This window comes from Pelobates fuscus, chromosome 11 (assembly GCF_036172605.1).
Source record: "Pelobates fuscus isolate aPelFus1 chromosome 11, aPelFus1.pri, whole genome shotgun sequence".
Classification (NCBI taxonomy): Eukaryota; Metazoa; Chordata; class Amphibia; order Anura; family Pelobatidae; genus Pelobates; species Pelobates fuscus.
In genome coordinates this window covers 117410401-117430128 of record NC_086327.1, presented here as the reverse complement: position 1 = coordinate 117430128, position 19728 = coordinate 117410401, and the positions used below count along the sequence as shown (strand labels likewise).

Here is a 19728-nt window from a genome sequence, read left to right as displayed (position 1 = left end):
TGGCAATAATGTGGTTTACATTACAGGAGTTACTGCTACGTAGTTGATTCTAAAAAATGCTATGCTTATAGACACATTAGGCTCCTCAAACCAAAATCTAGGATAATTCCTTTATGTTCCTAGATTCAGTGAAGGATGGGATATGATCATGCAATATGAGATAGGTTGCACTATGAAAGAGACTAACAACATATAACATTGGCACCCAAAATGTTTCTTATTCATATACCCCTTGATCCTCTACATCAGTGATCCCCAACTAAGTTCTCAAGTACCTCCCAACAGTCCAGGATTTAGAGATTACCTAGTTATGTCGAAGGTGTTTTTAGAAAGAAAGAAAAAAAAAAACACTTTAGACACAACAGGGTAATCTCTAAACCATGGACTGTTAATGAGTACTTGAGGACTGGGTTGGGAACCCCTGCTCTTCATCTCCAGTTTGAAAACTAGTCATCATCTAAACAGACAATGCAGAATTGTACAAGATCAAAGGTTGCGATGTTGATGAATTCAATTCAATGGTCACTGCTCATTATAGTGCAAAATGTTTCAGGATAGGAACAGTATTATAAATTGTCTTTTGAAATTTCCATTACAATTTGGTTTTGTGTGCACAAAATATATTAAATTACCAGCTCAGAGCAAAGATGTTTTACATTTTTATCTGTGTGATATTTGCTTCACTTCAATACTGTAGTGCTTAATGTTCTATCGTCTTTTCTGTAAATTGCTATGCTTATTGGTGATTTATAAAATGAATTAGAAAACATGTATAAATAGAATAAATAATATTTCCATAATTTATGCATCAATTTCAAAGAGCCAGCAGCGATATGAAGTGAAACAGAATTCAATGATCATTTCATTTTTATTAATACAAATAGTAAAAGATGCAATGGAAAATAAAATAATAAAAACTGTCAGTGTTGTCAGAGCTTTTTCACCAAGGAACTATGCAAGGCACTCAGTCAAATTCATTTATGTTACAAAGGAATTATATACTAGGAACTGACCTCTCACCTCCACAAACCAAACAAAGATTCTTTGCACAAAACATCTTCAAATTTCACAGATTACAACACTTTAAAAATTTAAATAGTGAACAAAAATTAAAAACATAACTTAAAATTTTTATTTACCAACAAATCAGTATTCTCATACTGTTTTCAAACTTAAAGGGACACTATAGTCACCAGAACAGCTACAGCTTATTGTATTTGTTCTGGTGAGTATAATGATTTACTGCAGGTTTTTTTTAAGGTAAACACTGTCTTTTTGGATAAACTGCAGTGTTTACATTACAGTCTAGGGATACATCCACTGGCCAATCCTCAGATGTGCATGAGATGCTTCCTGGTGCAGTGCTGCACAATGAGCAGCACTGACCTTCAGTGTCTCCACCCTCTGCATGGAAACACTGAACTTTCCTCATAGAGATGCATTGGTTCAATTTATCTGTATGAGGAGAGGCAGATTGGCCAGGGCTGTGTTTGGCTTGTGCTGGCTCTGCCCCTGGTTTGCCTCCTTGACAGTGTCAGCCAATCCAATGCTTTTACATGGGAAAGCAGTGTGATTGGCTGAGATCACCACTTCTGATGATGTTAGCAAAGGAGGCAGATTGGGGCAGAGCCAGCACTAGTAGACTGGAATAAAGGTAAGATTTTACTATATTTAGGGGTTGGGGGGAGGGGGGGGGAGAGGGAAGCAGGGGTGCTAGATGGTGTTTGTGTTACTGACCCTATAGTGTTCCTTTAATTCGGTATTTTGTTTCACAAGTGCCTTTACCAGTGGATCGCTTTTCTCAACAAAAGCTTTTTAGACCAAAAATTTTATTCAAAACAATCAATGACCATATACACTGTATAATGGTCATTATTTTGCATGCAGCCGTTAACTTATGTTTTAGTGACGAGATCAGTATCCATATCCATGTCAATATTTTTTATTTTTATGATAACAGAAGGGTCCACTTCTCTTGCCACAACTAAAGGTCTTGATTTAATTTTTTTTTTTATAAGATTTCACAATAATTTAATATTTTTAGATAAACTTTCAAAATGATTTTGTTTAACATATTAGAATATCAAAAATATATCATGTATAAAAAGTTAGCATAATAAATCATCTTAAAAGTGTATCCAAAAGTATTAAATCATTTGAAAAGATTATCCAACAATATTAAATTGAGGCCTAACTTAGAAACCAAAGACTAAAATTGCCAGACTTAAAAACAACTATACTTTCTCCATCCGGATTATTTGATCTTAAATATTGCAGTCGGTTTTCAGGACACAAAAATCCATTGGTATAAAGGGGAAAAAAAGTCACTAATCTTTAATTACAGACTGATATCTTTTGACATAGATCAGATAAAGAACAAACATTTAGACCAGTCACAGGTAATTCAAGCATAGGCACAGATGGAATTGTTTTGAAAATGAATACATTGACCACTTGAGAACAATTCGATGCATAAGGGAATTGCTGTTATCAATTACCTTGCAGTAACAGGCAGGGACCCCTAGGCCATATTTCTGAACAGGACTATATTCTGGTATAAATATGTGGCACTACTATGGTGCTGTTTTATATATTTAACAAAACTCTTTTAAACAGAGAACACATAAAAGATAGAAACAAATAAGTTATCCCGATTTATTTAGTCACTGTTTTCTTTAGTGTTCCATTATTTTAACATGCTAGTTACAAAACTACCTTCCCGAAGGTTACTATGGGGTGAAGTATGGCCAATGTCAATATATGACTTCATGTTTGTTTGGCAGATAAACAGATCTCCTTATATAAATTCTTTATCACAGCAGTACACAGTCACACCGTATTGAAAACAAACCATCTGTTTTTGACAGATTCAATTAAACAACACACACTTGCGTCTGCTATATGTAAGATCTTGATAATTACTTTCTGAAAAGGTTATTGCTTCTTGCATTGTAATTCTTTATAATGACTCAACAATATTTGAAAATATACTGGAAGATCTCTAAAAACACTCCACAATGAAACAAAATTCCATAAACCACGTTAGCAAGAGTTGTTTTAGTCCTGGGCATTTAAGGCAGGGATAGAACCCCACAGCACATTTGAGAATAAAAGATTTCATTATGTATCAGCAATGTAGCATTCTATTTAGAAGAATTACCTTATTCTCAACACAACACAATTTACATATAGGAGAAGGTATTTGGTAAAAAGTAATGATATGCAAAAGTGCGCTGTCATTACAGATCTAGGATTTGTTATTAATAATAATAATAATAATAATAATAATAATAATAATAATGTATTTAACCATGAAAGGTACATTCAGATATTCCCTGGTTTCCAAGTAAATCCTGGCGATTTTACTTTTGCCCAACATCCAAGGGATAGTATAGAAGCATATCTAAATTGGCCAACCAATCTGAACGAGTGTGCTCCTAAAGCAAACTTTATAAAGTGTTGCATGTTGTTTACCTGACAAGTTGATTGTCACGACCCCTCACTGGAAAAAGTGACACACACCATTCAACAAAGATATCCAATTTTCATCTTTGTAAACACCATAGATACACCATAGATACACCAAGATACACCAAGACACACCAAGACACACCATGGATAGGTAAATATATGGTGACTTGCGATGATACAGATCTAAGGCATCAAATGGTGGCTGGGGCAGAAGGTTTTGATCTGCAAATATGTTAACATACACATATTAAAGCAAACATTTTTGCCCAACCATCACCAGCCACCATTAATGGCATACCTCATTCCACCCAGTATTCTTATGTTTCAACCTGTAGCCAGTATACTCAACCTCATTCCCCTTGTTACAATACAACTGCAATGTACAGGGGAAGCATAACTGGTATGTGAGCGCTCCAATTAATTATGCAGATCTACATAAAAATCAAGATGAAAATATCAATAAACTTAAAAATGACCAATCTCGCCGAGATCACCACAATAACCACCATAAACCACAATTGAATGTACTGGGTGAGTCTTATCTGAATCAGAATACTCTACACATATATATAAGAGTATAACAAAATATCATTTATTGTATAATAAACTAATCATAAAAAATGAAACAACATCTCAAAATGTCCAGTATCAGATGTAATCGTGATGAATAGTAAGGGGCCCCTTATTCATATTCTTGTCGACAAAGGACTGATGTAAAAAATCCGAGATGTGCACATTAGCATAAAAACTATATGTGAACTCAAAAAAGTTCAAGCAGTAGGCTCCAGTCCAGTCCGTGAAAAAAAATATATAAGTGGATAAACGGATAGTGCCCAGACGACCAAGCCGTCTTACGGAGAGGGAGCTCAAACACCAGCCAAACACCCTGGTCAAGACTAAGAGGGAAGCGATAGGGATGGCCCCAAAGGTGAAAAATCACATCCAGATATGGAAAACTATGGGGATATCACTTCAGCAACTTACCCTATCCGTCCGACCATCGGGTGAGAAACTGGGAGCACATAAACTCCAAACCGTGAGGGCTGCAGGAAAAAGGCCGTTCTCGCCAGGTCGCTTGCCGAAAATCAATGGCGGGTCGTAAAGGACGAATCGGCTGGGAAGTTCAAATCCGTCGGCGGTGTGGTGAGGTAGCAGACAGCACGTCTACGCGTTTCGTCCTAGCTGGAGGACTTTTTCAAGACAATGTCTGCTGTCTAAGAGCCGGGTTTATATACCCACTCTTAATTGATTCATAGAATGGTCATGATTGTTAATTGATTCATAGAATGGTCATGATTGTTAATTGATAAACTGAGATCATTACAGATCTAAAGTAAATGGTCATAATTGTTAATTGATAAACTGAGATCATTACAGATCTAAAATAAAATATGCTGCAAGTGGATAGAAAAACACAAAATATAATAAACGAAAACATATATCCTTATTAGGACAATCTCATATTATTAACATCGAAAAATTATATATATATAGACATAAAATAAAGATTAAAAATATATTTTTATTTTTACTTTTATTTTTACTAATAAAGTATTTCAATCTCAAGTTTAACAGAGATAATTAATCAATCTTGATTTGTGAGCCTTTTTTTAAAAATAATAATAATGATAATATAGTTCAATTGTTTTATAAAAATCTGTTATTTATATATATTAGATTAGGAACAAGAACATTAAAATAAATGTTGAGCACTATATTTTTGTATATATATTTATATGTATAATTAAGAAAAAGAACATTGGAAAAAAATGCTGAACACTCATATAGGATTCATATAAGTGTTATAGAGACCATGGGGTCTAAGGTGAATCGTAATATATATGTGGTTCCCGATTCATCCTCTCCCACATATAGAGACAGTGAAAGATCTTTCACTCACAGGGACAAATAAGTATGTCTTCCAAATTTTAAATGTTACATTCCACTTCTTCATTTAACCCATTAGGAGTAAGTGTTTTGAGTCTAAAGATCCATTTAGTTTCTGCTGTAATTAAGGCTAATTTTCTATTGGGTATATTCTCTGCAATATGCTCGATGCCCATTACTAAAAGCTGTGAAGGGTTACTGTCAAAAAATCTCCAGTAGCCAGACACTTCCAAATGGCCCATGACAGTAACCCTTCACAGCTTTTAGTAATGGGCATCGAGCATATTGCAGAGAATATACCCAATAGAAAATTAGCCTTAATTACAGCAGAAACTAAATGGATCTTTAGACTCAACACACTTACTCCTAATGGGTTAAATGAAGAAGTGGAATGTAACATTTAAAATTTGGAAGACATACTTATTTGTCCCTGTGAGTGAAAGATCTTTCACTGTCTCTATATGTGGGAGAGGATGAATCGGGAACCACATATATATTACGATTCACCTTAGACCCCATGGTCTCTTTAACACTTATATGAATCCTATATGAGTGTTCAGCATTTTTTTCCAATGTTCTTTTTCTTAATTATACATATAAATATATATACAAAAATATAGTGCTCAACATTTATTTTAATGTTCTTGTTCCTAATCTAATATATATAAATAACAGATTTTTATAAAACAATTGAACTATATTATCATTATTATTATTTTTAAAAAAAGGCTCACAAATCAAGATTGATTAATTATCTCTGTTAAACTTGAGATTGAAATACTTTATTAGTAAAAATAAAAGTAAAAATAAAAATATATTTTTAATCTTTATTTTATGTCTATATATATATAATTTTTCGATGTTAATAATATGAGATTGTCCTAATAAGGATATATGTTTTCGTTTATTATATTTTGTGTTTTTCTATCCACTTGCAGCATATTTTATTTTAGATCTGTAATGATCTCAGTTTATCAATTAACAATTATGACCATTTACTTTAGATCTGTAATGATCTCAGTTTATCAATTAACAATCATGACCATTCTATGAATCAATTAACAATCATGACCATTCTATGAATCAATTAAGAGTGGGTATATAAACCCGGCTCTTAGACAGCAGACATTGTCTTGAAAAAGTCCTCCAGCTAGGACGAAACGCGTAGACGTGCTGTCTGCTACCTCACCACACCGCCGACGGATTTGAACTTCCCAGCCGATTCGTCCTTTACGACCCGCCATTGATTTTCGGCAAGCGACCTGGCGAGAACGGCCTTTTTCCTGCAGCCCTCACGGTTTGGAGTTTATGTGCTCCCAGTTTCTCACCCGATGGTCGGAGGGATAGGGTAAGTTGCTGAAGTGATATCCCCATAGTTTTCCATATCTGGATGTGATTTTTCACCTTTGGGGCCATCCCTATCGCTTCCCTCTTAGTCTTGACCAGGGTGTTTGGCTGGTGTTTGAGCTCCCTCTCCGTAAGACGGCTTGGTCGTCTGGGCACTATCCGTTTATCCACTTATATATTTTTTTTCACGGACTGGACTGGAGCCTACTGCTTGAACTTTTTTGAGTTCACATATAGTTTTTATGCTAATGTGCACATCTCGGATTTTTTACATCAGTCCTTTGTCGACAAGAATATGAATAAGGGGCCCCTTACTATTCATCACGATTACATCTGATACTGGACATTTTGAGATGTTGTTTCATTTTTTATGATTAGTTTATTATACAATAAATGATATTTTGTTATACTCTTATATATATGTGTAGAGTATTCTGATTCAGATAAGACTCACCCAGTACATTCAATTGTGGTTTATGGTGGTTATTGTGGTGATCTCGGCGAGATTGGTCATTTTTAAGTTTATTGATATTTTCATCTTGATTTTTATGTAGATCTGCATAATTAATTGGAGCGCTCACATACCAGTTATATCTTTTCGTTTTCATTTAATAAGTCGCTCCCTTGTATGTGACGCAGCCCTACTGTTATTTCATCCCATTGGGTATATTTATTTCTCACTGTCAGTCCATATTACATTTACATTTTTTTTTTTTTTTTTTTTTTTTTTTTTTTTTTACAGGGGAAGCATAGGCTTCTTGTTGACCGGTGACTTTACTGTGACGTAACTATGCAAATCAAGGCTAATCTGCAACCCATCGTAAAATATAAGGTGTGTCTCATTCCTGACCTGCCTAGGGGTTATGTACAAAGCATGTACCAATGTACCAGGTTCACCCTCTATACTGTGGAGGTGATAGAAGTGTATAAGTCGGACATATCCTTCACACTAAAGGGTTACCAAGTGTCTATAAATCATTTTATCCGAGGTAGTCTATTAACAGAAGATTCGATTAAATATTTACATGTCTGTTGTCATGCAAAATCCAAATAAACATTACTAAATTATTATTTTAATAGACTTATACAAACTAAACATAGAGAATCTTCAGTCCAGAAATTAAATTGTAATATGCTAATCTGCATTTAACCTCGCAGGCATATGATTAGGGGGAAATGTTCAGTTTCTTATTTGAAATATATTTAAAAAACAAATGCCATCATAGCGGTTTGTTTATTTAAATGCAGGTTTTTTTTATGCAGGAAACACTATATTCAGTAACACTATAAAACCACAAATCAATAAAGTTATCTCAATATAATTTTTTTCTGCTGTAGAATTGTGAGATTAAGTTATAAATGTTCTGGATATATTATCTTACCAATGATGTCATGGTCTTAGAAATGTAGCTTCATTGGTCTTGCATCATAGAGTAAAAATAGTCAACTCCCAACAGGGAGTAAATGGAAAAATGATAATTAGCTACTTCACTTAGCTCGTGAGATAAGATGCAGTACACAGTGCACAGAAAGGCTTCTGAATATGGAACAGCTAATGGGATCTTTCTGGATATTTCTTTTCTTTTTAACATACAAACATTTCCAAACCAATTATTTTTATTTCTTCCCAATAAACACATTCAATTAGGTTAATATTTTAATAGGCAAATAGTGTTCTATGATGCTTTGTTAGAACAATCTGATCTTTTTTCACTAAGGCTATTTCCAATTTGCATTTCTTTTCTGCTATGACTGAAGCAATCAGAGAGAGAGGTTATGGTTTGTCTGATTCTTTTACAATGCCCAGTACTGCTACCTATAAAAACAAAACAGAATTAGATTTCATATGAAGGATCCATTTAACAATCACTGCTTGGTTACATTTAGTCATTCTGCTTGTTCCCCAGGACAGAAGCCAAGTCCAAGTGTTTAGCGAAATTAGGTGACACATCTTCCTTTATAAATAGAGTACATTAACCCTATAGTTGCTGATTTAAGTGTGATTGTCCTTCATGGGATTGGTAAGTGACAGGCCCAACAACAAGCATCATATGGCATAAAACTTGTAAATTATGGCATAACACTTGTAAAAAAAAAAGATATTTTTAAATACTTATGGGCAAAGAAGCCTATATGGGGTCTTGATCTAGGTCATTGTTGTTTCAAATTCATGGAAAGCCAAAAGTTTTTGCCAATATAAATGAAAATTGATTGACAGACATTGCAAATCTCAATTTGCAATGCTAAAAGTCCTATCTATACATTGTGCTTTCCACATAGCTAGCAATTGTATGAACAAATACATTGTGTATCAATGTGTCAACTTCAGTAGCCTTCCAGTGACAAGAGTATAAGCTCTTCAGTACCAAAAATATTGCCAGTGCTACTGCTAAAAATGAATGCAGAACAACAGACTAGGTTTCAAGCTCCTACAAAAAATGAAGCTGCGTATACTGCTGCCCAAGTAACTATTACATAATGTATGTTCTTTGTGTCAGGTTGTCTGGAGCTGTGGCCTAAACATCCAGCACTATGTTAGCCATTGCACACCACATCCTGCTAGGCTCTTGTCAGAAGCATTTATTATTGATGTATCAGATCAGTCACATCATATCAAATCATTATTTATGGACATGTCTTCTTTTGTGGCATGGTATATTGGTGTGGCTCAAATAACAATAAAACCGTAATCCTTAATAATGTCTTCGGTATGGTTATTTGCTGCTTTTTTCACAATTCAAGATTCTAGAAAACATAATCCAAACTGCATGATTTCACCTAACCCTTTGGTGGTTTGACAAGTCATTGTTATTCCTGTTTCTGCTAGTCATATGTTTATCCTGACCCTTGGACTTGGCATGTCTTTTATTTTGTACTAACTGCTGCCATCTCAAATATGGACTTTTTATATTTACTTCACAATCTGTAACCCTGACATTTACATGGTTGAAGTTACTCTATAGTTTATTTTTTATTTTGTTCTTTTAACTACTTGGAGTCCTTTGGAGTTAAGATCACCCACCTATGACTAAGGCTTGGTAATTCATCTTCTCTATACCTATGTTTTCCTAAATATTCTATGCTATTATTACTTCAAGGTACAACATTCCTTCCATGGGAACCCCATGGCAAATTGATACATTTGAAGAGAACATATAAGGTACTTTACCAAGTCAACACAAACTACATTTTAATGATAACACAATTTTAACTCATAGACCAAACAAATCAGGTACAAATGTTTAATTGATTTATAAAAAGAATAATAAAATAAATATAGTTTTAATCTCTGCGCTGGTTCCTCTGCTATAATTAATTAAGCCATGCTTCCTCGCTATAGTGAAAATCTAAGGGAACTGGAGAGAAGAGTATCTTCTAGAAGATCACTAAAGGGTGAGGTACTAAATTAGGTACAACAGTCCAAAAAAGCAACATTTAACCTTAACACTTACTCACTCGTTCTAGCCCTATAAAATAACCCTTTCACAACACCTAACCCTAGTCCTTACCCTTAAGCAATCCCAAACTCTGTCTATCTATCTATATATCTATCTATTTTTATTTATGTATTTGCTTCCTTAACTACATTAAATGCATCTGCAATAATCTCCACTTTGTATGAGAGATAATTGTGTTCTTTATTCTTAGAACATACCACTTGAAGCTTGGTGTTTTAATGACATTAAGTTGGTTCCTCTCCAAAGACAGCACAGAGCTTATTTTGCAAAACTTGTTGTGTTGTTCCTCTTGGCTGGTATTGTATACTTGATTGACATAAAGTGCAATATATCAATGTTTTATGGTTGACATTAACAAATATATACAGATATATATTGTTTCATTATGTCAATTAAGTATATGTTTGTCATCACTCAGTACTTCAATGTACAAAACTGTATTTTTGTAGCTGTTAGTCTAGTGATAGTTTTACAATGAAACATTTCGTAATGAACTTTAAACAAATTACGTTCTAGTGCAATGATACATAATTTACAGCCTCAAAAGTATGGCTATGTGTCTTCGTAAAATGTATTGATCAAAACATGATATAAGAAAAAGCAAAGTAGATAATGAGACAGCACAGTGGATAAGGCATCCAATAAGACACTATTTGTGATAAAAAAAACAACAAACACATTTCTTAATATAGAACACAAAATAAATGGTAAGCACTGTATACCTCCTAACCTTCTAAACACCTCACAATCAGTAAAAAAAAAAATTGGATTTAAGTTCAGTTCCACCATCCTTCTTTTGGTTTCTGGAGTCACTGTGCAAATTACACTCAGGGCATTCAGTGATTGTAAGAGTGCATCACATACACTGCCATGAGAAGAACCAACCTTTTTTAGGGCGAATTCTAGGCCTATCTCTGCGATATCACTAATGATGAGCACAGAATCAAAATATGACCTGTCTCACTCACTGGTCCTGAATTCCTACCTACCATAGTGTGTAGTAACAAGAGGGCAGTTGCATGTTGCTGTGCTAAAGTATGCATTGATAACTAGATTTATGACTTGTGTGCTGTAGGAATGCTGCATACGGTTTAACAACGTAAGCTACTGGGAGCAGTGGTAATCGAAAACTGTGGGCACACAGATTCATGCAGATACTCTTAGTATCTTTGGCAGTGGCTATGGAGTCCCCAGAAAAAAACTAAGCAGTTGCCAGCTAGCCATCCACCCAGTAGCCTCATGTAGCATGTGGCTTGGTGAGTTATATGACTATGGTCCTAGGCTGGTTTGTCAAGACTCAAATTTCAGTTGCCTATATCAGGCATTTATTATTTTGTACAGAGTACTTTGTCAAAGACACCTAGAAAGTGTTTTGGCATCTAAGTGTTATAAATAAGTACCCCATATGCAACTCTCATAATCAGATCCTCAAATATATTCATACAGTAATAGAATACAATACAAGTTATATTCTTCAGGGATATGCAGATCTTATTTTTTGTATTTTTGGACACAAGACCTTTCTTAGGCTTTTACCAATAGTTAACCAATATTACTCCATATATTTTCATGGGTGAATCATCTGATAGTAAAAGTAAATGTTAATGTGGCATTTCTAGATTACATAATCAGATGCAAGAGGCTAAGACCTAAGTGATAGTTTAGGAGTAGGAGAAACATTTAGAAGGTGCAAAGTTGGGAAACTTGCGAAATCTGTGGTACCAGCAGCATTAGTAAAATTGATAGGAGTATAAATGTATCAGACAGTATCAGAATATATGAAAAATGTATAATTTCTAAAATATGTATGACTTATTTTTCTTAAAGCAAATAATGCATATTTTAAATTATTTCAGAAATCCAGTGATTGATATTTGAAGTTGTAAGATTATAAAATATATTAACCGTTGTCCACTTACTTGGTTATTTTAGAGAGTGTGGTTTAAGAATACTGTGCATGAATAGAAGAGGGGAGTCCTGGCCACTGCTTGCAAGTATGAGGCAAATTCAAAGTGCTGAGTGCCATGCTCAATCATTGTGGCAACCTGGCACTGTGCAGTCATCAAACCCTATGTTACTGCTGCAGGTAAAATGTGGCATGGTGTGAATCTATAGTTTTGAAAGTGTCATAGCATGAGCATCCAGTACAGGGGACCAGATATATTGTTGGACAAATAATATAGGAAAATCTAGTCGACCCTTTCAACAAAAACATATACAGAACGTCTTTCTATGGACTTTGCCAGTAGGTGGCTAGATTTATTAAAATGTCGATAATTCTAGAGATCCATTTGTCTCTGAAAAACTGCACAGAGATCAGATCACAATTTCTTTCACTAACATTAATATGCAATAACAACTGGTTTAGGAGGTCCAATGACTGTAAAGAAGGCAATTATGAGTATGAACACAGTCAAAAGGTCATATTTTTTACTGTAAGGGTTGTTCACTACAATATGATTTGTTGTGAATTCAAAGTGAAATTTAAGTAAATTTCAAGTTTTAGACCCAAACAGACAAACTGAAAGGAGCATCCGAGCACCATAACAACTTAATTTCAATAAAATGTTTATGGTGCTTGGAGTTCCATAGCACAGTCATTTTCTTAGGTTTTAAACCATTCTGAAAAAGGTGTAGCACTAAAGATCTGTGATGAAGCTGTAATGATGTCCAGAGTGTTGACTTGGAGAATTTCCTCCAAATCGCCTATTGTGGCTTACAATTTAAAATGCAGTTTGACTTCATCATGAATTCCAGACAATTCAAATTGTTTATCACCTTGTGAGTAATGATAATGAGCAGGACTCTGTATTTCTGGACAACGCTGTGTTAAGATAGATATTAGATACTAGACAAAATTTGTCCGCAAACACTCATTTAGGAAAGGTAATAAACATACCCAAAGGGCATTGAACAAAGGCAGCGTTTAAATTGAGATGTAAGGACACCTCTAGTGGCTGTCATTTAGACAGTCACTAGATTTGCTTCCTGTTGTGATCCTGCAATCTTTACAGGACTAGTGTTTGGTGTCTTAACACACAGCATGAAGATTCTGAATGCTCCTCATAGAAATGTATGAGCATGCTCAGTAGTCCACCAATGCTTCCCTATGAGGAAACATTTGATTAGCTGAGACATGGTGTAGTAGCGACCGCGGTGGAAATGGCAAAGTGTGAGAAAACATCTAAAGAGTCCAAATATTACTCTAAGTTTGGAAATACAGATTTGCATTTCTAACTTTAGAATGCTTAAAAAAATAAATAAAAGTCACTTCAAAGTTATTATACTTTTTGTTTTTTTTGGTGTTCATATAATGTTTTCCTCTTGAGGCAACAATTAAAGTTAACATAGATATTCTTTATCCAGGCTACTGCATCTCTCAGAAACATAAGCCTCAACCATATGGCCTTCCAAGAAAAATTATAGTCTTAATACACTGTGATGACAAAATAAGCTATGCAGAGATCCAACCTGCCATTTGACTCTTCTGCATACATGAAAAGGCAGTAGTGGTAATGAACAGCTGCAATAATATAACCAGCATGTTAGCATTAAATGAAAAAAATCGAGATAGGCAAAAATCTCCAACTCTTTATCTGTTACACATAAAATAGCAGGATGTGCAATGCTGAATTGGCCTCCTGCATGCAAACTCTCATCTATCAGAAAATTCTCCTACTATCAATGTATACAAGGTCACACTGATTTATATCCCATGCAGACAAATTTCCTTTAGACATAAATAAAGGAACCAATGTTTTTTGGGGGCGTTTTTTTTTCCTGTGTGTATAACTCACAACAGACACAATGGGGGATATGCATATTAAAGGATTCTCAAATTCCCTGCTACAAAAAAGATTCAACTGAAACAACATATATTGGCCCCATTGTTAGTTAAATGCAAGTTATAGCTATCGAAGAGTTTATATTTAACACAATGAATTCAACATTATATTGGATATAAAAAGACATTGGAAGCTAACCGTGTACAATTAAAAAATACTAACGAGTCTCCAAGACACAACAGCTGAAATATTATGTAGGTTGTTTTTTTTTTTTTCTAATGTAATATAAATGTATGTGGTCACAAAGCTCCCTTCAGGCTTGTAACTGCATTGCAACTCCTGTAGCTTCATGCTGGCACAATTCTAAAAAAACAACACAACCATTTTAAGTGCATCTGGTTTAACTCTTCCAGTGCTAAGCCAAGCATTTGCTTAACCCATCTGGTGTCTAAGGGGGTTAGGATTTGCAAAGAGCATTACTATAAAATGACATCAGGCCACATTAATTTACTTCTCGCAAAAAAAAAAGATACATTTCCTTAGATGTAAGGCCTTTCTTTTTTTTTTTAAAGAACAGTGCAACTTTTTTTTTTTTTTAATAATTTGCAATTCTCTTGTCAATTTTTCTATAAATTTTTCCGGTTTAGTGAATATCTTGTTTACTTTAGACTGTTCTCTATTGCAAACAAATTGCTGTTTTCACATACCATAAGGATTATTGTTCTCTTAGCAAGGTCATTCCATATGCATTTTAATATCTTGTATAGACAATAAGTATGAGAATGATTGACAACTGTGAACACCGAAAACACCCGTTAGGATGGAAACCGCCTTGATCAGAGATGCTAAACAATGGATTGTTTTTCTTTAAAAAAAAAAAAAAAAAAAAAAAAACACAAGGGAAAATGGCTTGCTGTGTCTGAACTTAGCTTGAGTTTTTTTTTTTTACAACTCCCCATAGACGGACTGTAGCAGGTGTTATGGCTTTCCATCCCCTCCCCCCCTCAATAAATTGCCTGTGCATAACCAAAGAAAATCCAATGTATACAAGTTCACTAGACTCCTTTCAAGTCTAGTGAGCGATTCTGTATTTGTTAATTCATAACAAGCAATGTCGTATAACTGTAGTGGTCTAGAAGACAGTTGGTTAAAATAATTTTCAAAGTCCCCTAAGTGTTAAAAAACATACGTCACCACACCAGTATATCGAATTTTGCACAAACACTATATCAGTTTTTGGATACGCTGTTTCCAAAGCTTATCCACTTACGTAAACAAAAAGTTGAAATATTGCAATTGTATACATTTTAATCCAAACATGATTCTGAGCTGTGTAGATCAGGTATAAGTGGGGCCAGATGTCCTATTTAAGTGTGTATAATGTATCTCTATGTATCTGTATTAGGGCAACCTTCCTTATTTTAATTTTTTTCACAGATGCCCTTAAAAAAAAGAATCTAGAAAGAAAACAAGCCATCTGCTTGTCCAATAAATCAGGTCTGAAAAGTCCTGAATGATTGTTAAAATAAAAGGGTAGATGAAGCCATTATTATGCAAGGAGATGCTACTTGTACAGAGAGAGCATAAGGTCAGGGTGTTGTAAAGACAATGCATAAAAATCCTTTCATCCACATTATTCCCTTTGTTTTGGGGATTTTTTTTTATTTTTTTTAACTGTGTCTTTTGTGTTTTCTTTTTGTGAATAAGCTTTTGGAACGGTTATAATAATAAAGGTTGGCATATCTCTCATGATAAGTGTTTTTGGTATATATTCACATTAAGACAAAACAAAAAAAATAATAATATTTGCTTAAACATGCATGCAGTTTTCATTTGCAATTTGTGTTTTTATTAACTACCCCTGTGAGACTTAGTCATATTTGTGGTAGTTAATAACTAAAGATAGTTTTTTTTCCTTTTTTTACTGATACATTGTTTGTTGCTTTCTTTGATTGTCACAATGTATATTTATTTATTTATGTATTTATTTATTTATAAAGGTTTCATATATTTCACTTCTTTTTCAGGTTTCATCACCCGTGGATGATGGATAACCACAAAAGGTCATTGTTTTGAGTATCCACTGTTATTTTATGACTGAGGAGTAGTAGAGTAGAAACGTTGATAATGACTATCTCCCCCACCCCCAGCTCCCCTAGGAGGTGAGCAGGAGGGCAGTCACTTGTCTGAGAGCAGCTTGGGGACCAAAACAGAACGTTGCCCTGGGAATAACAATTTTCCCGCCCACTGAGCTGGCTCCTGATTGGCCCTCACAATCCAGGACACTGTGTGCGCGCCCAGCCTCCACCCTGGGGGCGCGCACCCGCTTTCCTTGCCAGCTCTCTCTTCACAGCAGCCAGGAAGCCAAGAGAGCAACCATACAGCTCCTTCCAAAAAATAGACACAGCACAGAGCACACACTGCATTTACTGGCCCCTACTGAGGGATACACAGTGCATGGCACCCAGAGAGGGCACTGGACCTGCTTACATGTGATACAATTGTTTATCATGTTGCAATAATCGCCTTTCCTGGCCAGAGCTCAGAGGATAAGGCTAATCAGTGTATCAAAACGTTGCTACTGTAATGTAACAATGTCAGAGCATGCTGCAGCCTGTACTGTGTGCTGTTTACCACACGACTGCACTGCTACTACCCAGCACAGGCATTTATTTTGCATTTTATCCTAGAGATAAACATGGTCTGCGAGTCCATGCGTTGGAAATCAAAACTGCAGATGTTAGCACAGCCCTTCATGTTGCAATATAAATCAAGCTATTTTATGAAACACCTTCCTATGGAGTGTATATACAAACTCCCCAGGGTGCATTGCAAAGCAATCTATATATATAAAAAAATAATAATAATAAAAAAAAAACACACACACAAAACACAATGCCTAGCACCATTTTACTATTTTGTACAGTGACCTCCTTATGAAATATCTTTAGGATTTACCATTAAAAGAAATCTGTGTGAAAATAATTGCACTAGATTGTCCACAAGAGGATCCTATTTGTCCACTCCTTGCCTCAGTACTGCACTGTTGCAATGTGGATAGAAAAAAAAAATAAGTATTTTTCAATATACATGATAGTGTTTTGCACCTAATATAAACATGGTTTGCATGTACAAGAAGAGATGCCTATCGAGGTCATCTATCTGATACATTGAGCATATTGAGCGTCTTATAACCTCAGTATTCTTTAAAATAATCAACTTTGGAATCCTGTGTAGAAGCTTTAAATGATTGGCTTAATGATAAAAGATAAACAAACAGCTCCATTATAAAGGAATCATCACTCTGCTGCAATACTGCTTCCATCATAAATAAATTAACATTTTATTGCAAACATTAATCACACAAGCTCTGCAATCATAATTATCAGATAACATACAAATGCATTAAACATTACACAGGCTAAAGGATAGGATGCAATCATAAGATTTGCTTGCAAAGAAATATATGTTGCTGTATTGGATGGGAGGGAGTTAACCCATTGAATGAGAAATCTGCCTCTCTCCCTATCTCTCTCTCTTTCTCCTGCAAGCCTTTCTTGAATAGCTGGGTACCAGTTACTACAGACTCTCAACCACAAAACTTCAAATTCCTAAACCAGGCTGTAATAGCCATTCTTAAAAAGAAAAGAAGGCACACAGACCACAAAGAAATAACACCAATCAGTGATGCTATTTATTCCATCTTGCTCTCCCATCTTTAATTTAGAAACCACATCACAAGTCAGTGCTCTGATTTGCCAAGCTGAAATTCAAACACTGATAATTTAAAAGGTACCAATCTTAAAATGAGCGGATCTCCAAAAAAATAAATCACAGCAAAGTCCCCATCATCATATTTATCCTAAATTTGCCATCCATCCTAATTGAATGAGCTCTCATCTTTTTTTTTTTTTGGCACAAAAGGGGATGCATGCACAATATGCACACCAGGACCAAGAACAAAACAGATCTTTGTATGTAATCGTTGATTTTAGCATGTGGCTTGTTTAAAAGTCCATTTGGAATGCACTAATGTACATTTAGGAAGAAATATGATCCATCTTTATACAATTCCTGATGTGAGCAAAACCAGCTACCTTTAAGACACGATGCAAGCAAAGCCACCCCTTATTCTGAAAAAAAAAATCGTTTTGATTGTGGAGATCTCTGTTAAAACAAAAGGGTAGTACAATCCTTTGCCCTGACCCACATACTTGCTAAAATAAATCAAGGGGGGAAAAAATGCAAACGATGCAAGAAAACAAAATAAATAAATAAAAATAATTATATATATTCCAAACGCTTCTCCTATGTAACACCCTCTCAATGCAAAATCAAGTCATAGATTGAATGGAAGACATCAAAACAAATCAGATAAAACCACTATCACATCCTTGCAAAATTTGCACATCCATTTGACTTAAAAAAAAATATATATACATATTCACAAAATAGAATGAAATACCTGCAGCTCCCAGGAAACATAAAGTCCAGATGAGACCCTTAGTTTGCAGCATTGTGAGACTGCAGATGGGAGAATTCCTCTTGCTGATCCTATTTGTTAAAATGGGTCCAAAGATGATCTTGAGATATATATTGTATATATATATAATTTTTTAAAGATCCCCCTTGTTGCAAATCTTGCTTTTGGTGCAAGGGTGTAGCTATTGTCCTGAGTCTGTTTTGCAGAATTGTGAGTATTTTGCAAGGAATTATTTTTTTTAGTGGATTGTAAGCTGCTCTCTACACTGTGTGCAGGCACTGATCAGAGAATGAGTGACAGTCTGAGCCTCAGCACACCCCCAGCAAGCAGACCTGATCAATGCGCCCAGCTAGAGACTCCGACTTGGTGTCTGGATGCGAGAGAGTGAGAGACCAACACCAGTATCCCTCCGCAGCCTCTGTACAAATATGACTGAGCATCCACCAAACTAAATGAGAGAGAGGGGGAGACAGGCAAAGATCAGACAGCAGATGCAGCTGCTTGTAAAAGATGGCATGGATTTTCTTTAAATAACAATTCACAGCATAGAAGATGCATTCCTAATGGATTTATTTTAGGGCATGTAATCTAATTTCCCTGGAATGGAAGAGGTGGAGAAATAAGCTAAATTGGTATTGTTAAAAAAAAAAAAAAATAGTAATTTTAAAAAATGCACCATAGCTTTAGCCCTGATTGTGGTTTATGTAGTGAAATGCTCTACACTACATTTTGCAGTGCACACTGCACACATGCTTTTGAGCATGTTATTAAATGGTTGACATGCTACTGCTAAATATGCAGAATTTTGCTTAAAGGAACACTATAGGATCAGGAACACAAACGTATTCCTGACCCTATAGTGTTAAAACCACCCTTTAGTGGTATAATTACCACTGGAGGTGTTCCTAGACTGTAATGTAAACACTGCCTTTTCTCTGAAAGGGTAGTGTTTACATTAAAAAGCCAGGAGGGCATGCAGTAGATTCCAGAACATTAAGCTGTAGTTGTTCTGGTGACTATAGTGTCTCTTTAAAATGGCACTGTCACCACATGGAGACTTTGCAAAATTTACAAAGACCCCTGACAATGGAGAGGGGGAGAGGAAGTGTCAGACAAAGGCGAGTTTAACTTTCCTGAACCTGTCCCTCATAAGTGCCCTGCCATCTTCTTCTGGCCGGTCCTCTTCTGCTCCAGGCACGTGAGTTCCAGGGGCCCATGCCACTGCTGCACTCTTGCGCATGCGCAAGAGTACAGCATTGAGGTGCATAGAGGATCAAGACCTCAGAATCTTCCATAA

At 35.2% G+C, this 19728-nt stretch overlaps 1 protein-coding gene across 8 annotated transcripts in view; it reads right to left on the bottom strand.

Annotated features, from left to right (window-relative positions):
• Nucleotides 1–18857, bottom strand: part of NCAM1 (neural cell adhesion molecule 1) — a 254559-nt gene extending 235702 nt beyond the window's left edge. For 6 of the 8 annotated variants that reach the window (XM_063435734.1, XM_063435738.1, XM_063435735.1 and 3 more), the window contains exon 1: nucleotides 18414–18857. In XM_063435734.1, coding sequence (XP_063291804.1) covers nucleotides 18414–18465 — 52 coding nt within the window. In that variant the 5' untranslated portion in view covers nucleotides 18466–18857. The remainder of the gene's footprint in view (nucleotides 1–18413) is intronic. The other 2 variants (XM_063435739.1, XM_063435740.1) reach the window with 1 other exon arrangement.
• Nucleotides 18858–19728: the final 871 nt, after the last annotated feature.